The sequence below is a fragment of the Eubalaena glacialis genome, chromosome 2, assembly GCF_028564815.1.
Source record: "Eubalaena glacialis isolate mEubGla1 chromosome 2, mEubGla1.1.hap2.+ XY, whole genome shotgun sequence".
In the NCBI taxonomy this organism is placed as follows: domain Eukaryota; kingdom Metazoa; phylum Chordata; class Mammalia; order Artiodactyla; family Balaenidae; genus Eubalaena; species Eubalaena glacialis.
This window is the reverse complement of record NC_083717.1, coordinates 29590831-29603774: the sequence shown is the minus strand read 5'-3', so window position 1 is coordinate 29603774 and position 12944 is coordinate 29590831. Positions and strand designations below refer to the sequence as shown.

The window sequence follows — 12944 nt, the reverse complement described above, 5'->3', positions numbered from 1 at the left end:
AAATGGGTATAAAGCAGTGGAAGTTACGTTCTGAGCTATAGTTACATATTAGTTCACCTCTTCTTTAATTTTCTAAGTATGATCAAGAAGTGAAGGTCTGTGTCCAAGGCAAATAGAGATATTTGTCATATTTTGCTTTTTTAAAAATTATCTTCTTTTGACCTTCTTAAAGTGGCAAAGATTTAATTATTTGGGAATTAATTTATCTATGGGGGAGTACTGTTATGAAGTAATATTTTGAGGTAATTTTGTATGCATCACCACTTTGGAGTATTTGGAATAAACAAAAGATAAATTAATTACCTAACCTTAGTGAGTGTACATTACTTTTGCTAAACCTTAGAAAAAAGTTGAAATTTGTGGTGAGTCTGCTGTGAAGGCTATAGTTAATGTTAGCTTTTTACTTTTCCAATTTGCTCTCTTCAGCTTAAAGTTACTTATTATGATATCCACAGTGAGATGAACTGCAATTCAAGGAGCAGCTTCAGTCTTACGCTATTTCTGCTTATTTGAAAGTCTTTGGTAATTTTTTGTTTTTTAAAAATCTGAATATTGCTGACATCTTTTTGTTTCCTTTGATTACTCTAGAGTGTAAGTGGCTAATTAAAATTTTTTTGTTCTGTATTATCTAGCTTACACTTAGTAGTTTTGCAGTTTTTAATAAATTAACATTAAACTACTTCTTTAAAATGTCAAGTGGGGTTATGTTCTTCCTTATCTAACTTCTTGTTATATTGTTTTGAATTATATTGTTTATGCCAGTTCATGTATACAGTGTATGGTCTTAGAATTCCAAAACTTTGTGATCATTCCTTTTTTTTTTTTTTTTTAATTTTATTTATTTTTGGGTGTGTTGGGTCTTCGTTGCGGTGCTCGGGCTTCTTACTGTGGTGGCTTCTTTTGTTGAGGAGCACGGGCTCTAGGCGTGCAGGCTTCCATAGTTGCAGCATGCAGACTCAGTAGTTGTGGCTCGCGGGCTCTAGAGCACAGGCTCAGTAGTTGTGGCATACAGGCTTAGTTGCTCTGTGGGAGGTGGGATCTTCCTGGACCAGGGATCGAACCCGTGTCCCCTGCGTTGGCAGGCGGATTCTTAACCACTCCGCCACCAGGGAAGTCCCTGTGATCATTTCTGAAGTAGAGGAAGAAAGGATTATATAGAGTTACCCCTTACCATGAGCAGTAAAACTTAAGAATTGGGCAAAGGTAAAAATATGTACAATAATTGCTTTAAAAGAATGTGTTAGACATATTTAAAGCCCCAGTCATTTTAGAGACTAAAAATTCATCTGGATTAGAAGAAACCATCTTCATAGCACTGTGCACCCACCTTAAAGAGTGAAGGTGAACATGGAGACCAGGCGTGTTCTGCCCTGGCCACAGCGTGGGTTCTCATGGTGGAGCCGGGCAGGCTTCTCACTCCCCCGCAGACCCACCCTTCCTGGGGGCCTGGGACGCAGCTCTAAGGCCTGTTGGGGCAGTGCCACATTCTAACCGGCAAACCGCTTTACAGGAACTTGTGAAATTGTTCACACAGGTTTTTATAAAGATAAGTATCTTTTGCTGTGAAAAAGCCTGTTTTGGGTTTTTAGAGCACTTTAAATTGTATCTCAATACAGAATAATTCGGAAGCATCCTTCTGTTTTTCCATCACAAATATTCCCTGGGAGTAATTCAGTCTGTCCTGTGGGCCTCTTTGCAGTTGTGACTGAGTCCACATTTTTAAAGTAGTTCATAGGTGGTCAGAGTGTGACGGACACCTGGAAGCAGCACCTGAGACCGTTTGCTCAGTATCATCAACTGCATGCCCTCTCCCCATACTCCTCTGGAAATGCAGTTGGCACGAGTCTTGGCCGTGACCCCAGTTTCTGCTGGTCAAGTCGGGGCGGTTCGTGTCTCGTAACAGTGCTGTCTGGGAAGCTTCCCACCGCTCACGTGCGCTTTGCCCCCGCCCCTCCTAAAGGTGTCTGAAGGGCACCGGAAGCACAAAAGCACTTTTCCTTGTGGAGGGACCGCGTTGCTGGGTTGGGTGGGATATGAGCTTTCAGAAGGAAGAGGAAGGTGAGGGTGTGAGGTTGAGCAAGGCCTTCTTTCTTTTGCAAGCTCATATTGTATCCTGCCCTCCTTTTAAATTTAAACCCAGTCAGTGGAGCCTGTTTATTTAACTGGTGGAAGAGTGGGTCTCTCCGTTGTGCATCTGTTTTAGCCTTTCACTGTATCAGGAATCATTTGAAGGCTCATCCTGAGGTGGTGGAACAGTGGATTGTGTTTTAAGCCTTTATACTAAAAATAAATTTAGATACATTTTTAGGGCTTTGCTAATAAATCAGTGTTTAAAACAGCTCTGTAATACCACCCATTTTTCTTTTTCACTTGATTTTACGGTTTCAGTATTCTGATTAATTTACATTATTCTAATTTAATTAAAAGCTGAAAAGCCATCTTTTATCTTAGACAATTTAGAAACCAAACTCTGTGTTTAATTAGCATCTTCCTCGTGCACTTATAAAAGAAAGTGAGAATTATTTGCTGTTTGTGTCATACAGGAGCAGAGCGACAGCCCTTTCCTAGTGCAGGGCCGGTGCCGAGCCCGTGCTCAGTAGCCTCATTTGTTACAAGTGTTGTCTTTTGATTCCTCCCCTACCTTGGACTCTTTTCCTCCTGATAGTATGTGGTTGGTATGAATTACCAAAAATAAAAAAGCACAAGTTCCCAAATAATAAGAATAATTAGTGTTAAGGGTTTGGGGTATATCTTCCTAACTTTTTCGTGTCCTGCTACATCTTTTTCTATTTTTTTTTGAAAATTTGGAAATTTTGTCTGATGGTTTGGATTTGTGGGAGAGGACATGTAAGGTACACAGGTAGGCAAGCATTGGAAGTGGGGGGATCGTGGGGTTCTTCCGAGGCCTTCGTAAGGACTTCCTTCCTGCTATGTGAGATCCAGCTGCACCTATGTTGTGTTGCTGTAACATTTAAAATTTTCTATTCAGTGATTTATGCATCTTCAAGACATGCTGTCTTATTTTTTTTTAACTTAAACACATTTGCTCAGTAAATTCCCATCACAATTTCAGATCGTCTCCAGCTTCAAGACCACCACGTCCAGGGCAGTGTGCCAGCTCGTGAAGGAGTACATCGGCCACAGGGATGGCATCTGGGACGTCAGTGTGGCGAGGACACAGCCTGTGGTGCTGGGGACCGCGTCTGCCGGTGAGTCCACACCAGCCTCACTGCTGGCGGGCATGGCCTGCCCTGGAAGCGGAAGTGGCCGAGCGGCGTTGAAACCTAAGCATGTAGAGGAGTCCGCCGTCAGGAGCCCCAGGGTGGCGTTAGAGAGAACCCCCCTTTCTCCTCACTGGAGAGGAGATGCTTTTGAGAGCTAGTTAAGGTGCGTAACCTAATAACCCTTCAGAAAAAAATTCCTAAAATTAAAAATGTGCTCACTTGTGGAAAATGACTGCCAGCCTGTGAAAAGTTACTCACTAGCTCCTGCCTTTTATAGTGGAAATAGGAAATGCTAACATCATTAGAATGATGAAGAAAGTTCTTTCTTTTGTTTAAGACTGTGTTCATATGTGAGCACCCCAGATTGTTTTGGAAATTACAGTTTAAGAAAAGAATACAGAGACCCTTTTCTGATATTTCTGAAATCTCACTTGGATAATCGGCATTTTGTTTCGGGTTTCCCTTATTAAGTCTCCTTTTTATCTTTTTATTACTGTGCCCAGAGAGGAGAGGTCCAAAGAGCATGTATTATCTCAAATAATTTGTAACTGGATTTGGATGCTACTTGTATTTGAATATAGCTTGATATTCTGAAAAGTCTTAATATTTCAACAAAATAACGAGCCCATGACTCAAGTGACTCCTGTGTCCCAAGTCCCCAACCTGGTGCAGGCAGTGCACAGCGCCTAGGCATTCAGGTCTCTAGGTTCCCCCTCCCGGTTCTGTGGCCTCGGACGGGTCACCGGCCCCCTATCCTCTCGGATCAGTTGGATCACAGAGGAGTTTGAGCACAGTTGCACGAGGTACTGGTGGTGATGTAACTTCTCAGTTTTAGAAATTTTATCTTCCTCTTTTATTAAAAAGATCATAAAATCGGCAGCTCACTCATGTTCGTTTCGATCTTGCAGATCACACGGCTCTGCTGTGGAGCATCGAGACGGGGCGGAGCCTCGCCAAGTACACGGGCCACGTGGGGTCAGGTGAGCAGTGGGACCACGGGGCGTCCTCTCAGAGGGAGGGCCAGGCCTCTGCCTCTGACTGTGTAAGCTTCACGAAGGGGCAGCTCAGCTCCCTGAACAGCGTCGTCCCGAGGGCGGCATAGAAAGCCGGCCACCTGTGCACACTTCGGAGCTGGAACATGTGCACTAGCATCACGAACTGTGTTCCATTGGGAGGATCCTCGGGTGCAGAGGTGCTTTGTGTGTCAGCCCCTGGGATCCTGGTGGGTGTGGATGCGGGGCTTTTTCCTGCGGGCACCGGTGGGCAGATGTCACTCCTCCTCCCAGCGCCCCGGCTCCAGGCCATGTGTCACGCTGCTCCCGGCTCAGTCACCCCTCACCCCTCACCCCTGCAGACAGGCTTGGCGGTGGTGTCCGCCGTCCACCTCCAGGGTTAGGTGTGTCCCCCACGGACTTGGGTGAAACCCCTTCCTCTGCGTGTCTTCTGGCCTGTTGGTGGAGGGAGTACCTGCTGTCCCGTCAGGGCCGTGGCCAGGCTCCTCCTCCTCTTAGGGCACCTGCTCTCGTCTGTCCCTGTCACCTCAGCGTGAGAGCCAGCTCCTACCTTCCCACATGGAACGTGTCCCCCCGCCCACCCCACATACACTCCTACCTCGTCTGCCGTCCCCTCCAGCTGGGACCCACTGTCTTCCCCCAGGTCTCTGTCTGGGTGGCTGCTGCTGCCTGCAGTGGATGTGACAGGCTAAATAGACAACCTAAAAATTAAAGTGTTAGCCAGCCTGTATAAAAAATTCACACCTGTCTCCTGCTCATCCCTCCTCACTCCACATTTTCACTTCTCAAAAGGCAACCACTTTTAACAGTTTTAAATAGTTTGCTTTTTTCTTCCATTTAAAAAAATAGTCTATCTTATTATTTCTTAATTTTGGAGTTTTCTACAAGGAAGTGACTCTTATTAAGGAGAAGGAGATTGGCTCACTTCCTCCCTCCATCCCTCTGTGCTCCTTGTCATTGTGAAATGGTTACGGCTCGACTTCCATTTAAATGGATGTTCAGGTTTTACCTAATTGTGGCTGCATCCATATAGTTCACAGCTCCCAAGCACGTACCTTACTTGCAATCCCCAGTTTGGCTTCCTCTGAAGGGAATAGTGGCCTTTTATTTTGACCTTGTTCTGTGCAGATCTACCTGACATGTGGCATTCCCTGCATGTCTGTGTTCCTTTGCTGTCACTCTGGCCCCTCCCTGAAGCCTCCCCTCCCTCTGACAGTTGGTACCCAGGACTGTAGCACAGATGCCTGCAGTCTACCTCCTGTGTCCTCCTGGGCTTTCTCTCCACCTCTGTCCTCTGTTACCTCCTGTCTTGTGGACCCTGTTCTTTCTCTTTCTCCAGGGAAGCCTGTCTTTCAGTAGCTTCCTTCTTAAAGGGTCTTACAGGAAAAATTTTGAGACTGTAAAATGCTTGAAGAATGTATTTTACCTTTACACTTGATGGGTAGTTTGGCTGAGTATAGTCTTCTATGTAGGAAGTACTTTTCTTTGAAAGTTGAAGGTAGTGCTCTGCTGATGTGTTTGTTTTTTTTTTGCTTTTTAAAAATTTTTTTATTATAAATTTATTTATTTATTTATTTATTTATTTTTGGCTGTGTTGGGTCTTTGTTGATGCGCGCGGGCTTTCTTTAGTTGCGGTGAGCAGGGGCTTCTCTTGTTGTGGAGCTTGGGATCTAGGTATGTGGGCTTCAGTAGTTGTGGCGTGTGGGCTCAGTAGTTGTGGCACGCGGGCTTAGTTGCTCCATGGCATGTGGGATTTTCCCAGACCAGGGATTGAACCTGTGCCCCCTGCATTGGCAGGCAGATTCTTAACCACTGCGCCACCAGGGAAGTCCCTGACTTGTTTCTTTCATAGCTTTCAGGATTGATATTAAAAGTCTAATAATGCTCTTTTGAATCTTGGTCCCTCATAGGTAGTTGAATATTTGTCTCTTGAAGACTTTAGGATTTTTCTTTTAGGTCTTCTTAAAAAAGCATTGTGTTGGACATTTGGTGGGACTTGCCAGTCTAGAAATGTACCCCCATGTCCACTCAGTCACCTGCCATCACCCCCATGTCCACTCAGGTGCCATCACCCCTGTGTTCTGGTGGTCCCCTGTGGTCACCCGTATGTTTGCACCCTGGTGTTTCCCGGGTGCCTCTTCTCACTGTCTTCCATCTCTGTTGCTATGAGTTTGTGCCTGTTTCTTTCTAGACTTGTCGTGCATTTAGAGGAGTCTGAGGAGAGAGCAGAGCACAGGCTGCTTTGGGCACTGTCTTTGTCGTGTTTACGCCCTGCTTTTGCCTTTTCCACCTGGTGGTGCTGATTGTGTGACTGAGTTACTGTAACGGAGGGGAGTGTGGAGCCCTGGGGTTTTTAATCAGCGCAGCTCCCTGCAGGTGGGTTGACGTGCCTGGCGCCTGCCTCCTTCCTCTTCGGTCCTCTGAGCAGAGTGTGCCCACCTGTGGACTGTGGAGGCGGAGCTGCCTCCAGAGAGGAGGTGCCCGAGGTTTGTGCCCTCTCCCCCCACACACCTCCCAACCCCTGGCGTTGGGGAGCCGAGTGGAGCCGGCCAGGGGTGGGCATGTGTCTTGTTAGACACACGTGATCTTGGAGCTTGTTATAAGGAACTGTGGTCTCTGGCCCCCTCTCTTCTATTCCTCATGTGGCTGCTGTGAGTGACATTAGCTGTGCTGTGAATAAGCTGCTGGTGGGGCTGTGGCTTGGCCCGACCCGCTGACTTTGGGCTTTAAGGCCTCATCACACCCACGCGTGCTGGGGTTCCCCCGCCCCACGTAGTGATGTTGTGCTGTTAAACGTCTGTGTAAACAGTACTGAGAATAAACTGGCCCTGCAGCTGGTGGTCGTTGGCGCCCACCGTTTGCCGGATTCTTGGCTAAGCACGTTGCCTGCGTTCTTCACTTAAACCTCGTGCTCATCTGTGAGTATTACTAATGTTCCTGCTTGCATCACTAATTTGCTGGAGTTCACATAGACACCAGAAAATAACAATTGCGGTTGAAATTGGGAGCATTAATACTGTTTGTTAGTAGTGTTTATTTGGGGCATTTTCTATTTAACATTTTTAAGGCGGTCACAGTTTTCACCAGCTCTTCCCACAGTTCTCTCTGGTCTAGTGTTAATGGTAAAAGAGCATCTTCTAGCATTTTTCAGATTCTTAGAAAAGTATCGATCTAATGGCGTACCTGGCAGAGTCTTAGTGGAAGAGAGAACTTGCTGAGGTTTGGGAAGCTCCCTGTACGTCCTGTGTCTGGGCTGCGGGGGGTGTGGGCTGGCTCTCCAGTGCCTTGGGTTGGCCTGTGTTGGGGTGACTGGGAGGTGCCGACCAGGAACAGTGGCCTCCACCCTTCCAGCCTCTCGTTGTCTGCCTGAGGAGAGCGCCTCGGCAGGCGGGCGGACTTAGGACCGGTCAGTCTCCAGGCAGCGTTGTCATGGGGCCGGAGCCTCCCCAGGACACCTCGGGCAGATTCCTGCATCTGGAGAGGAGACTGGGAGGGTATCGTAACCGTCCTCATCTGGTCCCGATCCATTCCGATCCGAACCGTCCCTAGGCCATCAGGGGCTTGCCTTCTCTGAGTTCCCGAGTCTTCTGGGACGGAACAGACTGGGTTTTTGGAAGGGTGGGCTTGTGGGCAGCTGGGTAGGCAATAAACAGTGTGCACCACCGTAATCTGCCTCTGCTTGTTATAATTATGTTTTCTTTTTTTATCCTGGTTTATTTTTAACTCTAGGTGACTTCCCTATGTATAAAAAATAGATTATTAATATCCTTTTTCTGTGTAGCCTCTTGAGCAGTTTGGTAGTTCATATTTAGTTACTTTGTATTGTACCTCTCTTTTTTTTTTTGGCCACGCCACGTGGCACTACCTCTGTTCTCTTTAACTTACATGTTTATTCATAGTTTAACTGAATTAGGATATTTAATATTGAACTATCATAGTTCCTTTAGTTTTTAAATTTAACTTTGCAATACATGCTGTAATTATAATAAATATTGATGATACGTTCTTATTTTAAACCTGTTTCTGTAATATTTTTATTTTGCAGTAAATTCCATTAAATTTCATCCATCAGAACAGTTGGCTCTCACCGGTATGTTGATTTTGTTTTTTTATTTATTGAACAGTTATTGCTGACCTGAAAACAGCTGTCATCATTCCTTTCTCATCAGTAGCATCAGGATTAGTCACGCCTTTCACAGAAGTTAGTCATTAGTAGACATTTTACAAATTGCACGAGAAATGAATAAAGAAAACTACACTGAGGGGCACTTTTTTTTAAAATGAGCAGTGGATTGCGAATTAGGTGAACTTGACTTGATGTCAGCTTGAACTCGGCCGCGTTCTCCTGGAGGTCTTTTTACGAAGCCCATCCCTGCCACCTGCTCTTCCTGCTCGCGGGAATGTGCTCACTTCTCTGAGGCCCTGTCGGCACAGAGATGAGGAATTTAGCAGCCCCGAGTCGGGCTCTCTGCAGGCCCGCGTCTTTACTCCTTCCCAGGCAGTTTTCCTGGAAAGAGCTGTGGTACCTTGGGTTTGTCTTCATTTCACGTAGTTTAAAAACACCTTGATTATAGGGACTTCCCTGGTGGCACAGTGGTTAAGAATCTGCCTGCCAGTGCAGGGGACACAGGTTTGAGCCCTGGTCCGGGAACGTCCCACATGCTGGGGAGCAGCTAAGCCCGTGCGCCACAAGTACTGAGCTTGTGCTCTAGAGCCCGCGAGCCACAACTGCTGAGCCCGTGTGCTGCAACTACTGAGGCCCATGCACCTAGAGCCCGTGCTCTGCAACAAGAGAAGCCACTGCAATGAGAAGCCCGTGCACCGCAACGAAGAGTAGCCCCTGCTCGCCGCAGCTAGAGAAAGCCTGTGCGCAGCAACGAAGACTCAGTGCTGCCAAAAATAAATAAAATAAATAAATTAAAATAAAAATTAAGAAAAAATAAAATAACACCTTATCATATTGAGGAGTTTTTCCATAAAACTGTCTGACACCTGTGGACCCCCGTGGTGTTTCGGGGACACGGATGGTAACCTGAAGGATGAGTGTTTGTCTAGATCAGAGGTCAGCAAGCTTTTCTGTAAAGGACCAGAAGTAACTGTTTTCATCTTGAGGCCACATGGTCTGAGTCACAGCTGCTCAGCTCCGTTGCCACGGAAGCAGCAGAGATGGTGCATGGATGAGGGGACATGGCAGTGGGCAGTGACCCTTGTTTGTGTTTACAGGGTGGGTGGCTGCCTGGATTTGGCCCATGGGCCAGTTCTGCTGACCCCAGGACAGAGGACAGAAGTGGGACTAATCAGTGCTCTTACACTCAAGTCAATCAGGTGGCAGGGTCCTTTGAGGGTCCAGTTTTAACAGGCCTCCCCCACAGAGCTAGTGGATGCCTGAATCAACATCTGGGGAGTAAAGGAGGCCAGGAGTTTAACCTAGTTATGTGGGCCATTTGTTTTGTGGTTGGGAAGACACGGAGACCAGTGACAACCAGGCTGGAAAGAAGGGTATGAAATCGAGACACGTCAGGAAGCTGCAGTGGGAAATGGAAACATAAAGTAGTGGCCTGGAGAGTGGAGCGCCAGATAGGGGTTTGGACAGGACGCTGACTCGAAGGGAGATGGGCAGGTCAGGCACTAAATCCATTTGACGCCACAAGACACGTGCCGCCATCTGCTGCTTTGGGGAAGCTGTGCAGCCACGCAGAGAAGGTGGGGTTAAGACGGTGCTCTCGTGGGGGCAGTGGAGGTGGCCCTTTCGCACGTCTGCGGGCCTGCCTGTGCCCCTCAGCTGCCCTCTGTCATTCCCAAGTCCAAGCATCGCCTTGCGGCCTGGCTGGTGATAGCAAGGTCTCAGTACCAGGGGCTGCATGGCCAGCTGTGGGGCGCATCCAGGTTCAGTGGATGGGAACATGCCCTTGAGTTACTGTAGTTTTGGGTTTCCATTTTCTTAGGTTGGCCAGATGGAGAATAAAATCTACAGCTTGTAAATTTTCTCTGAACCTTTACAGGTTTCCACCCTAAGATGAAGGGGGGTTATTTTTATAGATAATCATTATCTTTGTGCACTTTTGCTATTCTCAGTAGCGTTACGTAGTCTCAGAAGTAGTTGTTTAAGTACAGTCAATCACTTGCAATCCCTCAGGTACAGAACTTAGCAGGAGCCTAGCCAGCGCACGTTTGCACCTCGAGTAATTTCCCCTCTTTCTCTCCTCAGCTTCTGGAGATCAGACCGCCCATGTCTGGAGGTACGCGGTTCAGCTGCCCACTCCTCAGCCTGCAGCCGACACTAGTGTAAGCAGCACATTTACTTACCCTGAAAGCACGATATGGGGTATGTTGGTAGGTTCTGGATGCTTGTGAGTTTTAGGATAAACTTATAATTTGTGTTGTGGGCCGAATGTGTGTGTCCCCAAAACTCATAGGTTAGAATCCTAACCCCACATGGGGTTGTATTTGGAGATGGGCCTCTAAGGAAGTCATTAAGGTCAAATAAGGTCACAAGGGTGGGGCCCTGATCCGGTAGGATCAGTGTTTGTAGGAGAAGAGGCACCTGAGGGCTCCCTGTACCTTCTCCTTGCACGCACTGAGGAGAGGCCATGCGAGGACACCTACCAGCTAGGACGCGAGCACTCAACACAGCCAGAGTGCCACCCCCAGCCTGGCCACCGAGCGGACCAGGGCCGAGTCTCTGTCTATATCCGGGTGTGTTTGCTTTCAGTTTCCTTTCCACAAATGTTAAACATTTACATTAGTTCTTTAAAATTTTATGGTTAAGTTATACTTCTTAATATTTTATGTATTTGATTTTAGACAACTTGTCTGTCTTTCATGTGAGATAAATCCTGTATGTCACTGGTGTGTGTGATATCATTTTCATGTGGGTAAAGTTTTTTTTTTTTTTGTGCCTGCTTCCTTCTTTTTTTTTTAATTTAATTTAATTAATTTTTTTATACAGCAGGTTCTTATTAGTCATCCATTTTATACACATCAGTGTATACATGTCAATCCCAATTGCCCAATTCATCACACCACCACCCCCCCGCCACTTTCCCCCCTTGGTGTCCATACGTTTGTTCTCTACATGTGTGTCTCTATTTCTGCCCTGCAAACCGGTTCATCTGTACCATTTTTCTAGGTTCCACATATATGTGTTAATATACGATATTTGTTTTTCTATTTCTGACTTACTTCACTCTGTATGACAGTCTCTAGGTTCATCCACATCTCTACAAATGACCCAATTTCGTTCCTTTTTATGGCTGAGTAATATTCCATTGTATGTATGTACCACATCTTCTTTATCCATTCGTCTGTCGATGGGCATTTAGGTTGCTTCCATGACCTGGCTATTGTAAATAGCGCAGCTGTGAACATTGGGGTGCATGTGTCTTTTTGAATTATGGTTTTCTCTGGGTATATGCCCAGTAGTGGGATTGCTAGGTCATATGGTAATTCTATTTTTAGTTTTTTAAGGAACCTCCATACTGTTCTCCATAATGGCTGTATCAATTTACATTCCCACCAACAGTACAAGAGGGTTCCTTTTTCTCCACACCCTCTCCAGCATTTGTTGTTTGTAGATTTTCTGATGATGCCCATTCTAACTGGTGTGAGGTGATACCTCATTGTAGTTTTGATTTGCATTTCTCTAATAATTAGTGATGTTGAGCAGCTTTTCATGTGCTTCTTGGCCGTATGTATGTCCTCTGGAGAAATGTCTATTTAGGTCTTCTGCCCATTTTTTGATTGGGTTGTTTGTTTTTTTAATATTGAGCTGCATGAGCTGTTTATATATATTAGAGATTAATCCTTTGTCCGTTGATACGTTTGCAAATATTTTTTCCCACTCTGACGGTTGGCTTTTCGTCTTGTTTGTAGTTTCCTTTGCTTTGCAAAAGCTTTTAAGTTTTATTAGGTCCCATTTGTTTATTTTTGTTTTTATTTCCATTACTCTAGGAGGTGGATCACAAAAGATCTTGTTGTGATTTATGTCAAAGAATGTTCTTCCTATGTTTTCCTCTAAGAGTTTTATAGTGTCCGGTCTTACATTTAGGTCTCGAATCCATTTTGAGTTTATTTTTGTGTGTGGTGTTAGGGAGTGTTTAATTTCATTCTTTTACATGTAGCTGTCCAGTTTTCCCAGCAGCGCTTATTGAAGAGACTGTCTTTTCTCCATTGTATATCCTTGCCTCCTTTGTCATAGATTAGTTGACCATAGGTGCGTGGGTTTATCTCTGGGCTTTCTCTCCTGTTCCATTGATCTATATTTCTGTTTTTGTGCCAATACCATATTGTCTTGATTACTGTAGCTTTGTAGTGTAGTCTGAAGTCAGGGAGTCTGATTACTCCAGCTCCGTTTTTTTCCCTCAAGACTGCTTTGGTTATTCGGGGTCTTTTGTGTCTCCATACAAATTTTAAGATTTTTTGTTCTAGTTCTGTAAAAAATGCCTTTGGTAAGTTGATAGGGATTGCATTGAATCTGTAGATTGCTTTGGGTAGTATAGTCATTTTCACAGTATTGATTCTTCCAATCTAAGAACATCGTATATCTCTTCATCTGTTGATATCATCTTTAATTTCTTTCAACAGTGTCTTATAGTTTTCTGCATACAAGTCTTTTGTCTCCCTAGGTAGGTTTATTCCTAGGTATTTTATTCTTTTTGTTGCAGTGGTAAATGGGAGTGTTTGCTTCATTTCTCTTTCAGGTTTTTCA

The 12944-nt window shown here is 45.4% G+C and overlaps 1 protein-coding gene across 4 annotated transcripts in view; it reads left to right on the top strand.

Moving 5' to 3' along the window:
• The window catches only part of WDR37 (WD repeat domain 37), a 55256-nt gene that overhangs the window by 18711 nt on the left and 23601 nt on the right, over nucleotides 1-12944 (top strand). For 3 of the 4 annotated variants that reach the window (XM_061179707.1, XM_061179708.1, XM_061179705.1), the window contains exons 6-9: nucleotides 3074-3209; nucleotides 4133-4204; nucleotides 8283-8327; nucleotides 10446-10522. In XM_061179707.1, the coding sequence (XP_061035690.1) occupies nucleotides 3074-3209; nucleotides 4133-4204; nucleotides 8283-8327; nucleotides 10446-10522 (330 nt within the window). The remainder of the gene's footprint in view (nucleotides 1-3073; nucleotides 3210-4132; nucleotides 4205-8282; nucleotides 8328-10445; nucleotides 10523-12944) is intronic. The other variant, XM_061179709.1, reaches the window with a different exon arrangement.